The sequence below is a fragment of the Temnothorax nylanderi genome, unplaced genomic scaffold (genome assembly GCF_030848795.1).
Source record: "Temnothorax nylanderi isolate EJ_2023f unplaced genomic scaffold, tnyl_v1.0 TNYL_tig0202_pilon, whole genome shotgun sequence".
NCBI classification, from domain to species: domain Eukaryota; kingdom Metazoa; phylum Arthropoda; class Insecta; order Hymenoptera; family Formicidae; genus Temnothorax; species Temnothorax nylanderi.
Window position 1 is genome coordinate 79,141 of NW_027249264.1, and position 18,438 is coordinate 97,578.

Below are 18,438 nucleotides of genomic sequence, written 5' to 3' on the forward strand. Positions count from 1 at the left end.
GAGTACTATCATGATAGTACTGCCAGTACTGTAAGAACTAATAGGCACAGTACTGACCATTCTGCAATATTCATGAGTATTAACATACTAATACTGTCAATATATACTACGAGTACTGATCACTCAGTACTGACAAGGGAACGGTCGGAAGTGTCCCTACCCGATTTGGATGCGCTTTGGATATGTTGTTGAGCATCAAAAAACATTAGACACGTATTTTTTTGCGGCGTATCTCGACGTTTGGGGGTTGAAACAACCCCTCGAAAATAACGGATTTTATAGTTTTTTGCGATTATCTTCGAAAATATAAGGCGTAACGACAAAAAATTTGTACAAAATGTTTATGGCTTTTTGTGCTCTTTACAATGGCGTAATCAGATTTTTCAAATTTGTCACATTTTTAAATTTAACCCCACCCCCACTTATTATTTTTGCCAAATATAACAATTTTTCCAACGCAAATTTAAGAGCGTCAAATGCCAAGTACATCCATGTGTATTTTTATTATGATACCATCATTCGATTTTTGGCAAGACGAGATGATATGTGGTATAGGCGTCGCGCTGTAGGTAGGTGTTGCGTTATTTCTGTTCAGTTGCGCCGTACGTTTAAAAATTTCCATTTCAACTCCGGGATGACCGAAAGCGCTGATGCAAAGGCCAGCGCAAGGCACTGACAGCGAGAGGTTAACGCTATTTCGAGAGTCCTAGACTAGCAACGGAATGTCGACTCCGACAAATTGTAAGATCGGGCGGGCAGTCGCAAATCATAATCTGAACGAACACGTGCGTCACATTAACCGCTACAATAATATACTATCCCGGTTACGGCACAACAAAATCAACAACCAAATTCACGCAATTGAATATCATTTGCTCGTGTCATAATTCCGGAATGCAAGCATTTCAGATCGTAAGTTTGAAGTGTAAAGAACTGTGTGTTGTACGCTGTCGTTTTGTGAACATGTAAGTGTATTTTTATTGTTAACTTTTATTGGTTTCTTACGCTTGTTACTTTTTCCTTTGATATTGAATATTTAATATAATTTTTTATTCAGCTCTTACTCAATTCTTTGCCAGTTTTGCCAGTGACTATATAATCTTTTGGGAGAGATGCACTTGGACACGGTACATTTGAACACGGTCATTTGGACACCGTTCATTTGGACACGGTTCATTTGGACACGGTTCATTTGGACACGGTTCATTTGGACACCGTTCATTTAAACACGGTCATTTGGACACGATCATTTGGACACCGTTTATTTGGACACGGTTCATTTGGACACGGTTCATTTGGACACCGTTCATTTGGACACGGGGCATTCGGACACCGTTCATTTAGACACGGTTCAATTGGACACGGTTCGTTTGAACACCGTGTGTTTGGACACGGTTTATTTGGACACGAATCATCTGGACATCGTAAAAAATACGACCTGTGCAGTTGGACACCGTAAAAAATGCGGTCTGTGCAGTTGGACACCAAAATGTGCAATCTGTGCAGATGGACACGAAAATGCGCGACTTGTGCAGTTGGACACCAAAATCCGCGACCTGTGCAGATGGACACGAAAATGATAGACATGTTAATCATAAATTATGTTAATATTGTTGCATCCTTACTCGTCAATATATCCTATATAATATATCAAAGTACATGCATGGGCGGGGGGGCCTCGTTCCCCCTGCACCCCCCATGCACGCGCATTTCGGTGTCCAACTGCACAGGCCGCGCATTTTCGTGTCCATCTGCACAGGTCGCGCATTTTGGTGTCCAACTGCACAAGCCGCGCATTCTGGTGTCCAACTGCACAGGTCGCGTATTTCGGTGTCCAACTGCACAGGTAGCGCATTTCGGTGTCCAACTGCACAGGCCGCATTTTTTACGGTGTCCAGATGATTCGTGTCCAAATGAACCGTGTCCAAATAAACGGTGTCCAAATGATCGTGTCCAAATGACCGTGTTTAAATGAACGGTGTCCAAATGAACCGTGTCCAAATGAACCGTGTCCAAATGAACGGTGTCCAAATGAACCGTGGCCAAATAAACGGTGTCCGATTGATCGTGACTACGTTACTACTACGTTCTCATAAAAAATATTCGCAGAATGTTGTAGATAGTTATAAATAGTTATGATTTTTACAATAATCTACAACTTCTACGATTTACTACGTCTCATAAAAATGTTCGTAAAAAAAGTTGTTACAATTTTCTATTACTTTTTACAACTTACTACATTTTACTACAATTTACTACAATTTACCATAAATTTCTACAATTTTCACAAATTTGTAGAAATTTGTGATTTGTTGTAGAAGATTGTAATTTTTCATAGAAATACGTAAATTGTTGTAAAATTATTTCCACCAGGGAAGCGAGCGAATGAGACGAAGAGACGGAGCGTATAGTGAGTAATGGCGACAGCCAATGAGCGAGCGAGAGAGTAAGCCGAGATGGCGCTAAAGCGTGAGCGTTGGTAAGCGTGTGTGTGTGTAAGAGAGACAGTTAGTTAGAGAGAGTAGAGTCAGGAAGGTAGAAGGTGCGTAAAAGACGAGAGAGTAACGTACTTAACGAGCGAGCGCGAACTAAGAGCGTAGGGCAGCGGCCCGTAACGATCGTATACCAAAGAGTGTATCCTGAGAGATCTGATTAAAGACAAATATATTGATACTCGATCCCAAGTGTGATAAATTAATTGCCGAATCGAGAATCCCTACGAGCCACCGACGAACCATCCGCGACAAAGTTTCGAGACCGAGCAAAGATACCGCGAGTGTTTCGCGAAAGTAGAACAGTCAGTAGTATATTTCAGTTAACAAAAGGGTAATTCTTCAGTTTAGCTACCTCAGCACAGAAATCGATGAAATTAGGCTTATTCGACGCGTTTTTGCACGAAACGAAAGAATCTGGCAGAAAAAAGTGTCGCTCTGCCCCGCGAAGCGAGATATTAATCGTTAAAGTTGACATGAATCAGGTTATGATTCCTGTCATACCGACGAGATGTAGCGACTACGGACATGCCCCGCGGCCACATGCGCATGCAAAAGTGCGCCAATTTTAAATATGATGACTGGTCAATCATGCAGAATAATCAAGCGTCTTCATTCAAGCAGTTAGGTATCACGCTGAGAGTTTTGTTTAGTTTTATTATATGCTGCGGCGGAGCCCCTCCCCCGCCTATTTATGTACTGTTTATACACGTGTACTATTATACACATGTGTATAAAGCGCGTCAACTAACCTATGTAGGTTAGTGACGCGCTTTAAAAGTATTTAAGTGTTTAAAGCGCGTCATCTAACCTACATAGGTTAGTTGACGCGCTTTAAAAGTATTTAAGTGTTTAAAGCGCGTCAACTAACCTATGTAGGTTACATGACGCGCTTTAAACACTTATGGCGTTTTCGATTTGTGATGAACCTGGCTCGGGTTAGCTCATAGACATAGAATACATACATAATATGTATATGTGTTCTATGTCCATGAGCTAACCCGAGCCAGGTTCGTCATAAATCGAAAACGCCATTAAATACTTTTAAAGCGCGTCACTAACCTACATAGGTTAGTTGACGCGCTTTAAACACTTAAATACTTTTAAAGCGCGTCACTAACCTACATAGGTTAGTTGACGCGCTTTATACACATGTGTATAATAGTACACGTGTATAAACAGTACATAAATAGGCGGGGAAGGGGCTCCGCCGCAGCATAATAAAACTAAACAAAACTCCCAGCGTGATACCTAACTGCTTGAATGAAGACGCTTGATTATTCTGCATGATTGACCAGTCATCATATTTAAAATTGGCGCACTTTTGCATGCGCGTGCGGCCACTGAGCATGCGCATGTGGCCACAGGGCATGTTCAGTGTTGCTACATGTCGTCGGTATGACAGGAATCATAACCTGATTCCTGTCAACTTTAACGATTAATATCTCGCGTCGCGGGGCAGAGCGACACTTCTTTCTGCCAGATTCTTTCGTTTCGTGCAAAAACGCGTCGAATAAGCCTAATTTCATCGATTTCTGTGCTGAGGTAGCTAAACTGAAGAATTACCACCACGGTGTTACGCGCGAACGCGATATGTATTTCTAGGTTATAACTGACTGACAGCGCGCTGTCCGCGCGAACGCATTGAGCGACGAGCGCACACGTACGCGTATTTGCTGTCTCTTTTCAGTGTAGCAACATTGTCATGGAGGGGACTCGGAAAGACGCTCGAGATGTTCTCAAACGCTATCTGTCGAGGCAAAAGCAACCGTACGGCGACGATGACGACGACGACGTTTCTTAATTGTAAAATTTAGCATTTCAGACTTTACATCGTAATATCTCCGCTCGTAGGGCACGTAGCGGAAAAATAAAAACACTCTTATTATAACCTATAAATCGACCCCAAGCTATCGATCAAGCCTACTTAGAACTTGATCCGTTTACTCGTTATTGAGATCTCAAAATCTCGGGTACTCGCAACTCGTGCGTTCGCTTAAAAGAGTCATGGTGCGGTCTCGCTTCGCGTGTACTTGGCGCGAGACACTATCGTGTCTCTTGAAATTCAATATCGATACTTTCGCATTGAATGAAAAATCCCCTAAAATTCAAGGCTTAACTAGATATAATAGAAAAGCTATTTCTGGGGTCAAACATTCTTTTATCGATAAATTCGAATTATGACAGCTATGTGACAAAAAATTTTGTTCGATAGCGTAACTTTGATCAGTCTTATCTCGGAAAGTACAATATTAATCGGAGGATGACCAAACAATTTTCATTTTGTAGGTAATTTTATAATAAAATATTTGATCTCTTCATATTCCGCCGTAAGTGCAACTGTTGGCCTGCCAACTTTGAATCAAAACAAAATTGTACCTCTGACAGAGATTTATGGAGTAAATGATTTGTTATTATTATTAACATTAGATATGCCTTGAAACGACTATGCAAGAAGATCTCACAAATATTTTTAAGTTTTTATGATTTTTAAAAATATTTTTAATTTATCAATTGTTATAAACAATTTCACGCATATTTTGATAGTTGTTAAAAATGTTTTATATTTTTGCGAATAAATCTCTTCAGTAAAATAATTGAAAAAATTTCTAACCGTCTAAATTTACATTTTTTTAGTTAATAAATGTTTAAACAATTATTTTAGAAAGAATCATAAAAAATTAAAAATATTCGTCGAATCGAGAAATTTCTCTTACGTAATCGTTTCAAGGCATATCTAATGTTAATAATAATAACAATTTATTCACCCCGTAAATCTCTGTCAAAGGTACAATTTTGTCTTGATTCAAAGTTGGCAGGCCAACGGTTGCACTTACGGCGGAATATAAAGAGATCGAATTTAGAGAATAAAATTACCTATAAAATAAATTTTTTTTATTGTCCTTCGATTAATACTTTCCGAGATATGACTGATCAAAGTTACGATATCGTACAAAAAAAAATTTTTTGTCACATAGCTGTCATAATTCGAATTTATCGATAAAAAAATGTTTGACCCCAAAAATAGCTTTTCTATTATATTTAGTTAAGTCTTGAATTTTTTAGGATTTTTCATTCAATGCTGAAGTACTGATATTGAATTTTACAACTATCCGGAGCACCGATATTGAATTTTACAGCTATCCTTGCGAATTCGCAGAGAGTCACTTTCCGATCGCACTTCGGGCGCCACTCACGCCTAAGCTATTGATTTTAGAGAAATGCCTTTGCGTATTTTTTTATAGGAAATTTAATTTTCTACAAAATTGTTTATGTGCAATTTTGCTGTATCTCGAACGGTTTTCGAGCAGCGTTTCGAGTAAAAGATCGGAAGGGGCCAATTTTTTATGGTGTTTAATTTTTTTTTGCAAAAACGAGCGGGGTTGACGAACTACAAAATTGATATGTTTATATCAGTGTCATTTACTATCGAATGGCACATAAATTAAGCTTCCGAATTCAAATTCGATTTAAGTCCCAAAAAATCCGTAACTTGACTGGCCTACAATCAGCATCAAGAAATGTGAGGAATGTGAATGTGGTTACACTGATTGCACTGACCAAAGCGGTATGAACGCGTTTTGAGGGACAAACTGGCTTTGCGTGTGTGAGTGCAAACGCGTGTCCGACTGGAATCTGAATTTCTTGCTGAGATCTCGCCGAAAAAATTCACATTTTTGACATGTGAGATTTCGAGATTGATAACTATTATTATCGAATAATATTTATTACTGCTTGAAATATTATTAACACTGATTCAAATTATAAAAATAAGTTTCGTTTAAATCCGATCCTCGTGTTCTTTCCTTGTAAGATAGAAGTCAAAATGTTTTTTTAAGACAGTTTGCGAACAATACTCTTTCTAAAGTTGGCATGCTATGATTGCGTATACCTTGTTTAACGTTAACTGGTAGAACTTTAGAGATTTTTAAGAAACATATTATACGTTTAATAAAGTCACAAACTAGTGATATGCCATTAATTGATCTGTTTAACCAACTTCGCGGCCGACTACTGGTTTAGGGAACATGATTATATTTTTACTACTAAATGTATATGTATATGCGTTAACGACTCATTTTAAAACTATTACTATTTCTAATTGTTACACTGAAGAGGATTTAAACTTTAAGATCAAAACGTCTGTAATTTGGGTAATTATGCATTTTAGGGGAGGCACCTCCGATGACCTTGACCTTGACATATGTTGTCAAGGTCACCCTCCTGAGTGACCTTCAGAAAGTTTTAGCCGGCGCTCGTTTTTTATTAAAAAGTTATAAACAAAAAAAGTTTGAAAAATGTAGTCGAAAGAATATAAACAATAACATATATACTCTTAGAGTTTCTAGTCAGATGTATTATTTTCAGTGAGAGGATATAATGTTGCCATTATTTCGAAAAACTTACATATACGTTCACAGTATACCTACATATTTACGTTTGTTAGATTTAAATTTCAAACCACGTAAAAATTAATAATATATGTATTAAAAAGAGAATAATAAAAGGTAATAATGTATTTACATACTGTTATTTCAATTAAATGATTAAAGCAAAGAACAGTTTATGCTTTTGATTAAAGCAGGGAATACTTTATATTTATGCTTTCTAACATATACAATTGTATATATACTTTTCAATATACCAACTATTCTCTGCTTTAAATAACTTTTCTTTCAATATACCAACAATTCACTGCTTTAAATAATTTTCCTTCGTTCATACATGTACTATTTCCACATAAATATCAGTCATTTATGTCTATTAGTACTCAAAATAACTGCTACATTTTTCAAACTTTTTTTGTTTATAACTTTTTAATAAAAAACGAGCGCCGGCTAAAACTTTCTGAAGGTCACTCAGGAGGGTGACCTTTTTTTGTTTTTTTTTGGTTGACGGGGGGGAAAACCACACGGATACCCCCTCCTCCGGGGCGAGGAGGGCGGTTATGTGGGACTTTAACCCACTAAAACCCCCCCGAGGGTCCTTCACGGCGCTACCGCGGGGAGGCTCCGGGAACTTGAGATATCTACCATGAGCCTCCCCGCTCAGGAGGGTGACCTTGACAACATATGTCAAGGTCAAGGTCATCGGAGGTGCCTCCCCTAAAATGCATAATTACCGTAATTTGTACTTATATTTATATTAAAGTTACTTTTTTTGAATATTATCTTTCGCTTTAACATCGGCGTTTTGCTCTTATTTGCCTTATGATTTAAATTTGATTGTATCTAGAATTTACACTAATCTATAGTGAGACGCACAAAAATAATTTCTATTGTATAAGTCCAACACTAAAATATAAATTTTAAAGGAAAATATGTATATACCTGTAGAATCAATGTTGATAATCTTGCAAGAATTGGGAACAATAGCAAGTCGTTTTATTTCATGCTGACCAGGAATCAATCGAGTGTATATATCAAACAACTCCTGATGTAATTCAAGTTTTAATTCAAAAGCCTTTGCTACAGCCTCATAAGTTACATCATCATGAGTAGGTCCAACACCACCAGATGTAAATACAGCGGAATACTGCTTTGATGCATTGCTTATTTCTTTAGCAATATCGTCCACCTAATAAAGATTTAAATATTAAAAACAATTTATGCATTTACGTAAAAGTGTGCATTTTAGACATTATGGGGAGCACGCGGGGACCATTGAATTATTTTTTTTTACTTACAAGGGAACGGTCGGAAGTGTCCCTACCCGATTTAGATGCGCTTTGGATATGTTGTTGAGCATAAAAAAAAACAGACTCGTATTTTTTTTGCGGCGTATCTCGACGTTTAGGGGTTGAAAAAACCCCTAAAAAATAACGACCGATTTGGATGCGCTTTGGATATGTTGTCGAGCATCAAAAAACATTAGACACGGGTTTTTTTTTTGCTGCTTATCTCGACGTTTAGGGGTTGAAACAACCCCTAAAAAATAACGACCGATTTGGATGCGCTTTGGATATGTTGTCGAGCATCAAAAAACATTAGACACGGGTTTTTTTTTGCTGGTTATCTCGACGTTTAGGGGTTGAAACAACCCCTAAAAAATAACGGATTTTATAGTTTTTAGCAAATATCTTCGAAAATATAAGGCGTATGAAAAAAAGTTTGGTACAAAAGGTTTATGGCTTTTTGTGCTCTTTACAATGGCGTAGGGGAGACCGGGGCTAAAAGGTCAACGGGGTTAAAGCGTCAAATCAAATTTCTCGGAACCTGTATATTGTGTGAACTCGCTATTAACATTGTAAACGCTGCTTATGGTACCCATGTGACCCCAACGGAGTTTCGGCAGGTTACTTGCCGTATTATGATTTTTACGAGAGCAAACGTGTTTTCGGAAGGTGAATGTTACATTTTCTGCGCGTGGAAATTTTGTAATATCTGCAATAATATTTGCTCTCCAAATCTCGAGGTACGTGATTATAAAGAGTAATGCATGCTGAACACGAATCCAGTGTAGTTTTTTCATTATCGTTGATGTCTAATATTTCGTGGGCGATCAAACCTGAAACTTGTGTTTGGGGCTAATCGGTCAGTAAGCAGTCCAGATGCATTTCCAAGGCATTTCCAGGCTCATTGCATATGGAATATGGATGAGACGGGAATTACAACCGTTCAGACACCGAATAGAGTCATCGGACGTCGAGGAGTGAAACAAGTCGGGCGAGTGACTTCTGCGGAAAGAGGAACCCTCGTAACTATTTTTTAATAATGTTTCGCATAAAAATTTTAAATAAATTTTTATATTTTTTTCTTAAAAAACAATTATTAAAATGTATCCTATCATTTTTTAGGATTAGATGTACGTATATGTATTGAAAATGCAGTGTGACGTTTAAACCCCGGCATTTTTGAGATTTCAATTTTTCCACTGTTGTCGTTTTTGCTCTATACCGGTTAAACAAAGCGACGTAGACAAAAATTTCCTATATAAATTTTGTAGCTAAAGGTTCACTCTTTACAGTGGTATACCACATTTAACTAAAATTATTTATTTTGTTGTTAAAAATCGACACCGAAAAAAAACTGACCTTTTAGCCCCGGTCTCCCCTAATCAGATTTTTCAAATTTGTCACATTTTTTTATTTAACTCCACTCCCACCTATTATTTTTGCCAAATATAACAATTTTTCCAACGCAAATTTAAGAGCGTCAAATGCCAAATACATCCATGTGTATTTTTATTATGATACCATTATTAGATTTTTGGCAAGACGAGATGATATGTGGTATAGGCGTCGCGCTGTAGGTAGGTGTTGCGTTATTTCTGTTCAGTTGCGCCGTACGCTTAAAAATTTCCATTACTATATACTACGACATAATATGCGATGAAAGTCCAAGCAGAGGAAAAGATATCACGTCATCCGAAGTTCAAATGGCGCGTGCGCAAAACAGTGTTATAAATACGCGTCGAAGTAAATTGTTGTGAGCGCACAACGGTATAATTATTCATTAATGTGATCTTACAATTCGGCGGTATTTATAATGTCGGAGTCGACATTCCGTTGCTAGTCTAGGACTCTCGAAATAGCATTAACCTCTCGCTGTCAGTGCCTTGCGCTGGCCTTTGCATCAGCGCTTTCGGTCATCCCGGAGTTGAAATGGAAATTTTTAAGCGTACGGTGCAACTGAACAGAAATAACGCAACTCCTACCTACAGGGCGACGCCTATACCACATATCATCTCGTCTTGCCAAAAATCTAATAATGGTATCATAATAAAAATACACATGGATGTATTTGGCATTTGACGCTCTTAAATTTGCGTTGGAAAAATTGTTATATTTGGCAAAAATAATAGGTGGGAGTGGGGTTAAATTAAAAAATGTGACAAATTTGAAAAATCTGATTACGCCATTGTAAAGAGCACAAAAAGCCATAAACCTTTTGTACCAAACTTTTTTTCATACGCCTTATATTTTCGAAGATATTCGCTAAAAACTATAAAATCCGTTATTTTTTAGCGGTTGTTTCAACCCCTAAACGTCGAGATAACCAGCAAAAAAAAACCCGTGTCTAATGTTTTTTTATGCTCGACAACATATCCAAAGCGCATCCAAATCGGTCGTTATTTTTTAGGGGTTGTTTCAACCCCTAAACGTCGAGATAAGCAGCAAAAAAAAACCCGTGTCTAATGTTTTTTGATGCTCGACAACATATCCAAAGCGCATCCAAATCGGTCGTTATTTTTTAGGGGTTTTTTCAACCCCTAAACGTCGAGATACGCCGCAAAAAAAAATACGAGTCTGTTTTTTTTTTATGCTCAACAACATATCCAAAGCGTATCCAAATCGGGTAGGGACACTTCCGACCGTTCCCTTGTTAGTATCTCTTGCAGAATCCGAGAAAAATGGTCAAAAAAATCGTAGTGTCCAGGAAAAGTTTTTATACCGAGGAAAGCAACGGTTGAGTTTATCACTTTCTCGAACTATCTTAGCAAATTTCTCTTATTATATTTTTATTAAAATCGTGGCTTTACTTGGTACTAAATAAGACTTTGTGATAAAGGCTATTATTGTATTATCTATGAAATGAAATACTATGGATCGGAAATAGCCTACAAATAAATGTGTCTCGTATTTCTGTACAGCCCACACAGCAAAATATATCACATGTTGCAGAAACGGCCGTCGGTATACTGGAGAGTTTGCTGGGCGATAATCACGCCACTATTACTCGCAGGAATCCTCATTTATACTATTATCAATTTAAAACCATTGACTTATGGCGACATATTCTATCCGTTTAACGCATACAGAATATTAAGATAGGAACAGTATCAGTTTAGCATCAGTAGAGGACAGACATGTTTTGTTTACTTGTCTCCTGCTCTGGTTCTCAATCTTTCTCTTCGTAACTGTCTACATATTATCTCGAATAATTTTAAAATCGACGTGGACGGTAGAAAAACTTGCAAGAGTTGTGGCACTGTGGTGGTCAAGCCTATTATCTGTGATAATTGCAATATCACATCTCACCCGTCGTGCATGTCCCGTATTGGTCATCCTTATTCGAACGGGCGATTCACGGACTGTGGAGGTTCGGCAAGTGCATCCCCAAGCTTAGATGCAAATTCCGCCCTCTTAAATACCATCAAGGAGTTGATGCATACGGAATTTGCAGAATTTCGGAGGGAGATGACAGAATTATATCGGTCTGATGTAAGGAAGATTATGGATGACATTCAAAAGTTGTCAGGTAGAATCGATAGTCTTGAAAACAGTTTTGCAAATACTCAACCGTCAGTCTCCCATCTGCTTCTCGAGGAGGATATTATTGAGGAATTGGAGGACAGAGAAAGAAGATCCGCAAATTTAATATTTTTCAATTTGGAAGAGCCCAATGGTGGCAACGGCGTCGACGCTGATCTCGCTAAGGATATCATCCGTAAAATTCAACCTGATAGGACTCCTAGCATTAGAACGACGAGACTAGGTAAAAAAACGTCAGGGTCACACTAGGCCATTGCGAGTCACATTATCAAACAAACAGGATGTCGTGGCAATTCTAAGAAACAAATCAGCATACTCTGGTCCGGTAAAAATTTCTCAGGACCACACGTTAAAACAAAGGAGACATCTAAAGGATTTGCAAGCTCAACTCAAAGTGCTAAAAAATGCGGGCGAAACAAATAAGACTATCCGATATATAAACAGGGTGCCTAAAATTGTTGATTCCAGCCGGAATGCAATACCAAAAAACTAACTCGCTTCCCTTATTATTTAGTATATTATCAAAATGTGCGTGGTTTGAAAACAAAATTATGCGATCTGCGTTATGCGTTATCCTCTATCTCAGAAGAATACGATATAATTATCTTAGTAGAGACATGGTTAAATGATAGCATTTCAGATGAAGAATTAGGTTTTGTAAATTTTTATGTGTTTCGATTAGATAGAAAAGACAATAGTGCTTATTTGCGGGGAGGAGGTGTATTAATAGCGGTTCGTGATTGTTTATTTAGCTGATCATTGAAAGTAAAGACGAAGTGTGTGGAACAACTTTTTGTCGACATCCGGCTGGATCATAAACATATTATTATTGGTACTGTTTACTTGCCCCCAACATCAGAACCATCTGTTTATGAGTCTCATTGTCTATCTGTAGAGGAGGTGATTAGTATGTCACCGAAAGCTGATATATTAATTGTCGGTGATTACAATTTGCCTAACGTATATTGGTATAACTATGAAAATTGTCTTCAATATGTGGACCATGATTGCCATGTTAGAGCAGGCAAATACCATCATGCATTATTTTAACGAATTTAATTTTTATCAGCATAATAATATCACAAATGCGAGTCAGAATATATTGGATCTGGTGTTCTCCACATTGCGCGCCGTCTTAATATCAATGGCCAATGAAACCATATGTACTTGCAATCGATATCATCCAGCCATTAGGCCAATTCCTTTTAGTGACACAAGTCGACACAAATGTCGTTCTGTCTTTGTTATTCATTGAATGCCAAGAAGGATAGAACGATGTTTGTGTCGACTTGTGTCACTAAAAGGAATTGGCCCATTATTATATCCTTGCCGGTGTCAGCAAGATCATCTCCCCCTTTTTTCGAATGGAAATTTTAAGCGAGCTAATTATGTAGCCATTAATGAATATTTAGGCAGTATTTCGTGGGATAATGAATTGAGTTGTCTCAGTATTGACGATGCTGTAAATTTTTTATACACGCATCTCAATTATGCAATTTCCGTTTTTGTTCCGATATATTCGGTACGTGAATCCTATTATTCGGCGTGGTTTTCCGGAAGATTAATCTCTGTGACAAAAGCCAAAAGAGCAGCTCATTATCAGTATAAAAAATCAAATCAACTGGCGGATTATCTTGCGTTCTACGAATTAAGAACTAAATGTAAATCTCTCGCCCGAAAATGTTGGTGGGACTACGTGCGAAAGTCGGAGAATACGATATTCGATAATGTAAAGGTCTTTTAGAACTTTATAAATACTATGACGACTTCCAACGTATCGCCAATGTCTGTCATAATGACTCTTGTGTTGACGACAGCTCTGAAATCGCAAACTGTTTCGCGGACTACTTCGAGTCTGTGTAATACTTTGTTTCTGACGAGCATTGTGAGAATGTGGTGCAGGAGCATGACATAAATGTATTGAGTGTCGACATTACTATTGGGGACATTTTTCAGAGCATAAATACTCTAAAATCTAATTCTCTAGTCCCGGCACTGATGGTATATCTCCTATATTTTTGAGATCATGCAACTTTATTATGGCTAGAATACTTTGGCTGATATATAATAAGTCTCTGTCGTGCGGTATCTTTCTGAATCTTTGAAAGTTATCTATTGTGACTCCCATTTTCAAAGGTGGTGATAAAACTTTAGTTTCCAATTACAGACCTATTAGCAAACAAAATCTTATGCCAAAAATATTTGAAAATATTATTGCAAACAAATTGTCAGCATTGTTTAAAAATGTAATAATTAATGAACAGCACGGGTTTGTAGCTGGTCGCTCCGTATCAACTAATCTTCTTTTATATCACGATTTTATAAACTCAGCTATTGAGGCGAGCTCTCAAGTTGATGCTATATATACAGACTTTAAAAAAGCTTTCGATAGTATTGATCACGCTTTGCTAATAAGGAAATTACGTGCATTTGGCATCGATGGAACTTTGTTAAGTTGAATAGCAAGTTTCATAACGGAAAGATTGCAGATCGTCAAATTCAAGAACTGCTTTTCTAAAATTATACATGCTACGTCGAGCGTGCCCCAGTTGTTTATAAGCGTGCCCCCTTGTTTATAAACAATATTAAATTAGTCTTTAAGTTTTGTGAATTTTTATTATTTGCAAACAATCTGAAAGTATATACCGTCGTATTAACAGTTATGAAAATGCATGTCTTTTACAGCTTGATCTTTTCTGTTTAGATTCTTGGTGCGAAACAAATAAATTACAATTGAATATTTCCAAATGCCACGTGATTCATTTCAGTCGGAAAAAGAATACAGTTATGCATAACTATCCATTAAGTGAAACCACTCTCTCTAAAGTAATTCTATTCGCGACCTGGATATAGTATTTTGTTCAGATTTGTCTTTTGAAAAACATATACAAACGGTCACAGGTCGTGCGTTTAAGAGACTCGGGTTTATAATGCGATCTTGTAAATTTTTCCATAATATTCGCACTTTAAAATTATTATACTGTTCGTTGGTCAGAACGCAACTGGAATATGCCGCATCTGTTTGAACTCCATACAAAATACTGTACAATAATTGAGAGGGTTCAACACCGATTCCTTCGTAGAGTCAGTTTTCTTACAGATGATCCAATAAATTACTCTGATCATGCCTACGAAGTCATGTTATGTAGGCTTAATTTATTGACATTGGAGAAAAGGAGAATCTTCCTAGATCTAGTGTTTCTCACTGCCGTAGAGTTAGCAGACAAATTGAATATTTTTGAATTATTCTTTTTCATATAATTTGGGAATCATTTAGGGAAGTTTAGGAAAATTGTTTAAACATTTGGGTAATAATATTTTTCTGTTATTAACAAAATTTTATCGAGCGTCAAGTTAGCAGATAGCGACTATGTTTTATGTTTACTATGAATGGAATCAATTGGAAATCATTTGGGGATGACATCTTTATTGTAATTTTTATTTGGGAAAAGTCGCTTTTTTGTAATTTAAATAAATCTTTGTATTAAAAACAAAAATAAAAAATGCCTTAGGTCTCATGCACCTTCATATTATTTCCCAGGTAGCACATATTAATTTCATATACGTTTTTTGAACGTATACATAGTTTCATAACCGTAAAGAACCATTAAGAAACGTTTGAACGAAAATGTTTTTAAAACCATGATTTAAGAAACGCATTTTTTACGTTTCTACAGTTAACAAAAATACCTATTTGTTAAATTTTTTCTTTCAAAATTATAATTTGCTTTATCCAAATACATAATAGCTTTAATAGCCTTTTTTAAAATATTTAAATTTATATTGCACTAATTATTGCACAAAATAAATCACTTTATTCATGCACATATATCCACTTATTTACTTCAATTAATTTTGTCCTACCGGTCTTAATCTATTTCTCATTAGACAAATCTGAGCTTAGAAAACTTCCAACAGTTGCAAAATAAACGTTTTGCTGAACGTGGCAATTGAAAGAACATTTATACGTGTGTTCCATTTTGAAGAACTTCCTGAACTGGTGCACATCAGTATAATGCAATTAAGTTAGAGTGAGACAAATATATTTTGTTTCACTTTAACTTATTGCACGAATGTGCACCAGCACAGGGATTCTCTAACTCCTTAACGACAATTTCGATATCAAAAATTTTATTTTGACCATTTTTCCAATAAATCGCTCATCTGTAGCAGCTTGAAGGCGATGCTGCTGATTACGAATATCATAGTTAAAGTGCGACTTTCTCATTATTTTGGCCGTAATACGGATTTTACGATTCTAGTAATAAATGACTCCTGTCGAACTGTCGACCCTTAAGGAGTTAGAGAATCCCCGTGCTGTTTAGGAATTTCTTCAAAAAAGAATAGACGTCATAGATGGAATATTCAATGTTAAACCCCGAAACTAATTCAGATTCTCCCTCCACAAAATCTATAGGCCTACGATTTAATTCAGCTAAAACTCTAATAAAAAAACACTATAAATAATGAAAATAATATATCATGCATAAAGCTTCTAGTCTAGAACATTCTCACGCATATCTCAAAGACGTCATAAACACGTTCAAAAGACGTGAAAAGTAGGAATTTTAAATGTCTTTATCTAAAATGTCTTTATAATTAAAATAAAACGCTCATAAAACATTTCTGAAACGTGTATGTGCGACCTAACTTATATTATCAACAGTGTGTATATCTATGGCTACGGTCAACGTGACGCTACAAATGCTTTGGAGCGTTCTTCTTCTCCTTCTTTCTTCATTGAAAGAAAAGAGAAGAGGAATGCTTCGAAGCATTTGTAACGTCACGTTGACCATAGCCTATGTATACAGATTAAACATGAAACCATAAAAAATATGATAAAATTCATTATTCTGATAATATATATAATAATAATTATTATTATTACAATAAAAGAATATAGTTTTAAATATTTACTAAAAGACGGAGGTGTGGGAATCATTATTGTGTTAAATAATAAAAATATTTATTATTCTGATAATGATAATGATAATAATAATAATAATAATAATCACATTATAGTTAAATTAACTACTACTATAATTAACTACTATTAATTATTTTTTCTATTTAGGATCATACAAATTTGCAGTAGCGTTTTCTCTTTCTCGAGTGATACAAATTTGCACTAAAAGCAATTAATGACATCATAAACTCTGTGCTGGATTACTATAGACTTCAAATGAATTAAGCACTTGATTGATTAAATTAGGGCAACGAATCTTGTGCTTTAAAGTTAAAATAACGTTGAACAGGATAAATTTTATAATATTTATATCATTCAAAATCCATTTTCGGTTGAACATGTGTTTCCCATAAATCGCTCTCAATGCGATCAAACTTGTATCACTTGAAAACACTGAGTGAAGTAAAGATAAAAATTAATTCTTATATATAAAATAAATTAATTCGAATGCGTTCCTTTTATCAACATAGTTTTACTCGCTGCTCCTCCGAAAAATATGTAATTTTCACACTACTGCCGATAATGGTCTGTTCTTTTTCGCTGCAACAATAAGTTAACTTGTTGCACTAGTGCAGAAGTGCAGCAAAGTGCAAAAAGAACAGAGACCTAAATTTATTTTTATTTTTATTTTTAATACAAAGATTTATTTAAATTACAAAAAAGCGACTTTTCCCAAATGAAAATTACAATAAAGATGTCATCCCCAAATGATTTCCAATCGATTCCATTCATAGTAAACATTAAACATAATCGCTATCTGCTAACTTGACGCTCGATAAAATTTTGTTAATAACAGAAAAATATTATTACCCAAATGTTTAAACAATTTTCCTAAACTTCCCTAAATGATTCCCAAATTATATGAAAAAGAATAATTGAAAAATATTCAATTTGTCTGCTAATTCTACGGCGGTGTGTTTCTCTATAAGCTGATAAGTGATCGTGTAAATTGCTCAGAGTTATTGGGTCGTGTAAAATTACACAATCCGGGAAGATCTCTCAGAAACAATTTAATTTTTTACGAGGAATTACATCGCACTTCCTACGGCAAATACAAGCCCTTGAACAAAATATGTTTAAGTGCAAGTGAATTTTCCAATCGAGTGGACTTCTTTCATCCATCTCTGAGCTCGTTTAAACGATCACTACTCCTCTGTCTTAATTAGATGTCTTAGCTAGATGCTATCAATCAAGAGATACGATAGTGTCTCGCGCCAAGTACACGCGAAGCGAGACCGTGTATCTTTACGCGACGCGACGAGTTGCGAGTACCTGAAATTTTGAGATCTCGATATAATCGTTACGCAGCTGGATCGGCTTTAACATATACATATGTGTGCGCTCTAGGCTGTTGTCTATGTGTTTTTAAAAGGAACTAATTCTTTAGTGGAATTTTATTGATTCATACGATCATTCGACACTAAAATAAGTTAAAAAACAAAAATGCTATTAAATTAAGGGGTGCACTTCTGAGATATTAACAAAAAATATTATTTTCCATTGTTTTCAAAATATCTCGAAAACGACGCAAAATACGAAAAAAGTACAAGAGAACTTTTTTGTAGGAAATAAAATTTTGCATCGAATACGTATATAAAAAATTTCTTTCCGATATCGGAAACCCAAGAAATAAAATTAAAACGAAATTAAAAAATAGCGAAAATTTGGGAAAAAAGATTTTTTTTACATTTTTGCGTACAACTTTTTTTCTAGCAGTCTAACCGATTTTTTCGTTTTGAGATAAAAGAAAGTAGACATTCTAACGA

General features: G+C 36.0%; 1 protein-coding gene across 7 annotated transcripts in view; it reads right to left on the reverse strand.

Annotated features, from left to right (window-relative positions):
* Positions 1 to 18,438, reverse strand: part of LOC139778921 (FAD synthase) — a 125,908-nt gene that overhangs the window by 36,645 nt on the left and 70,825 nt on the right. For all 7 annotated transcript variants that reach the window (XM_071717065.1, XM_071717064.1, XM_071717061.1 and 4 more), the window contains one exon: positions 7,823 to 8,069. In XM_071717065.1, coding sequence (XP_071573166.1) covers positions 7,823 to 8,069 — 247 coding nt within the window. The remainder of the gene's footprint in view (positions 1 to 7,822; positions 8,070 to 18,438) is intronic.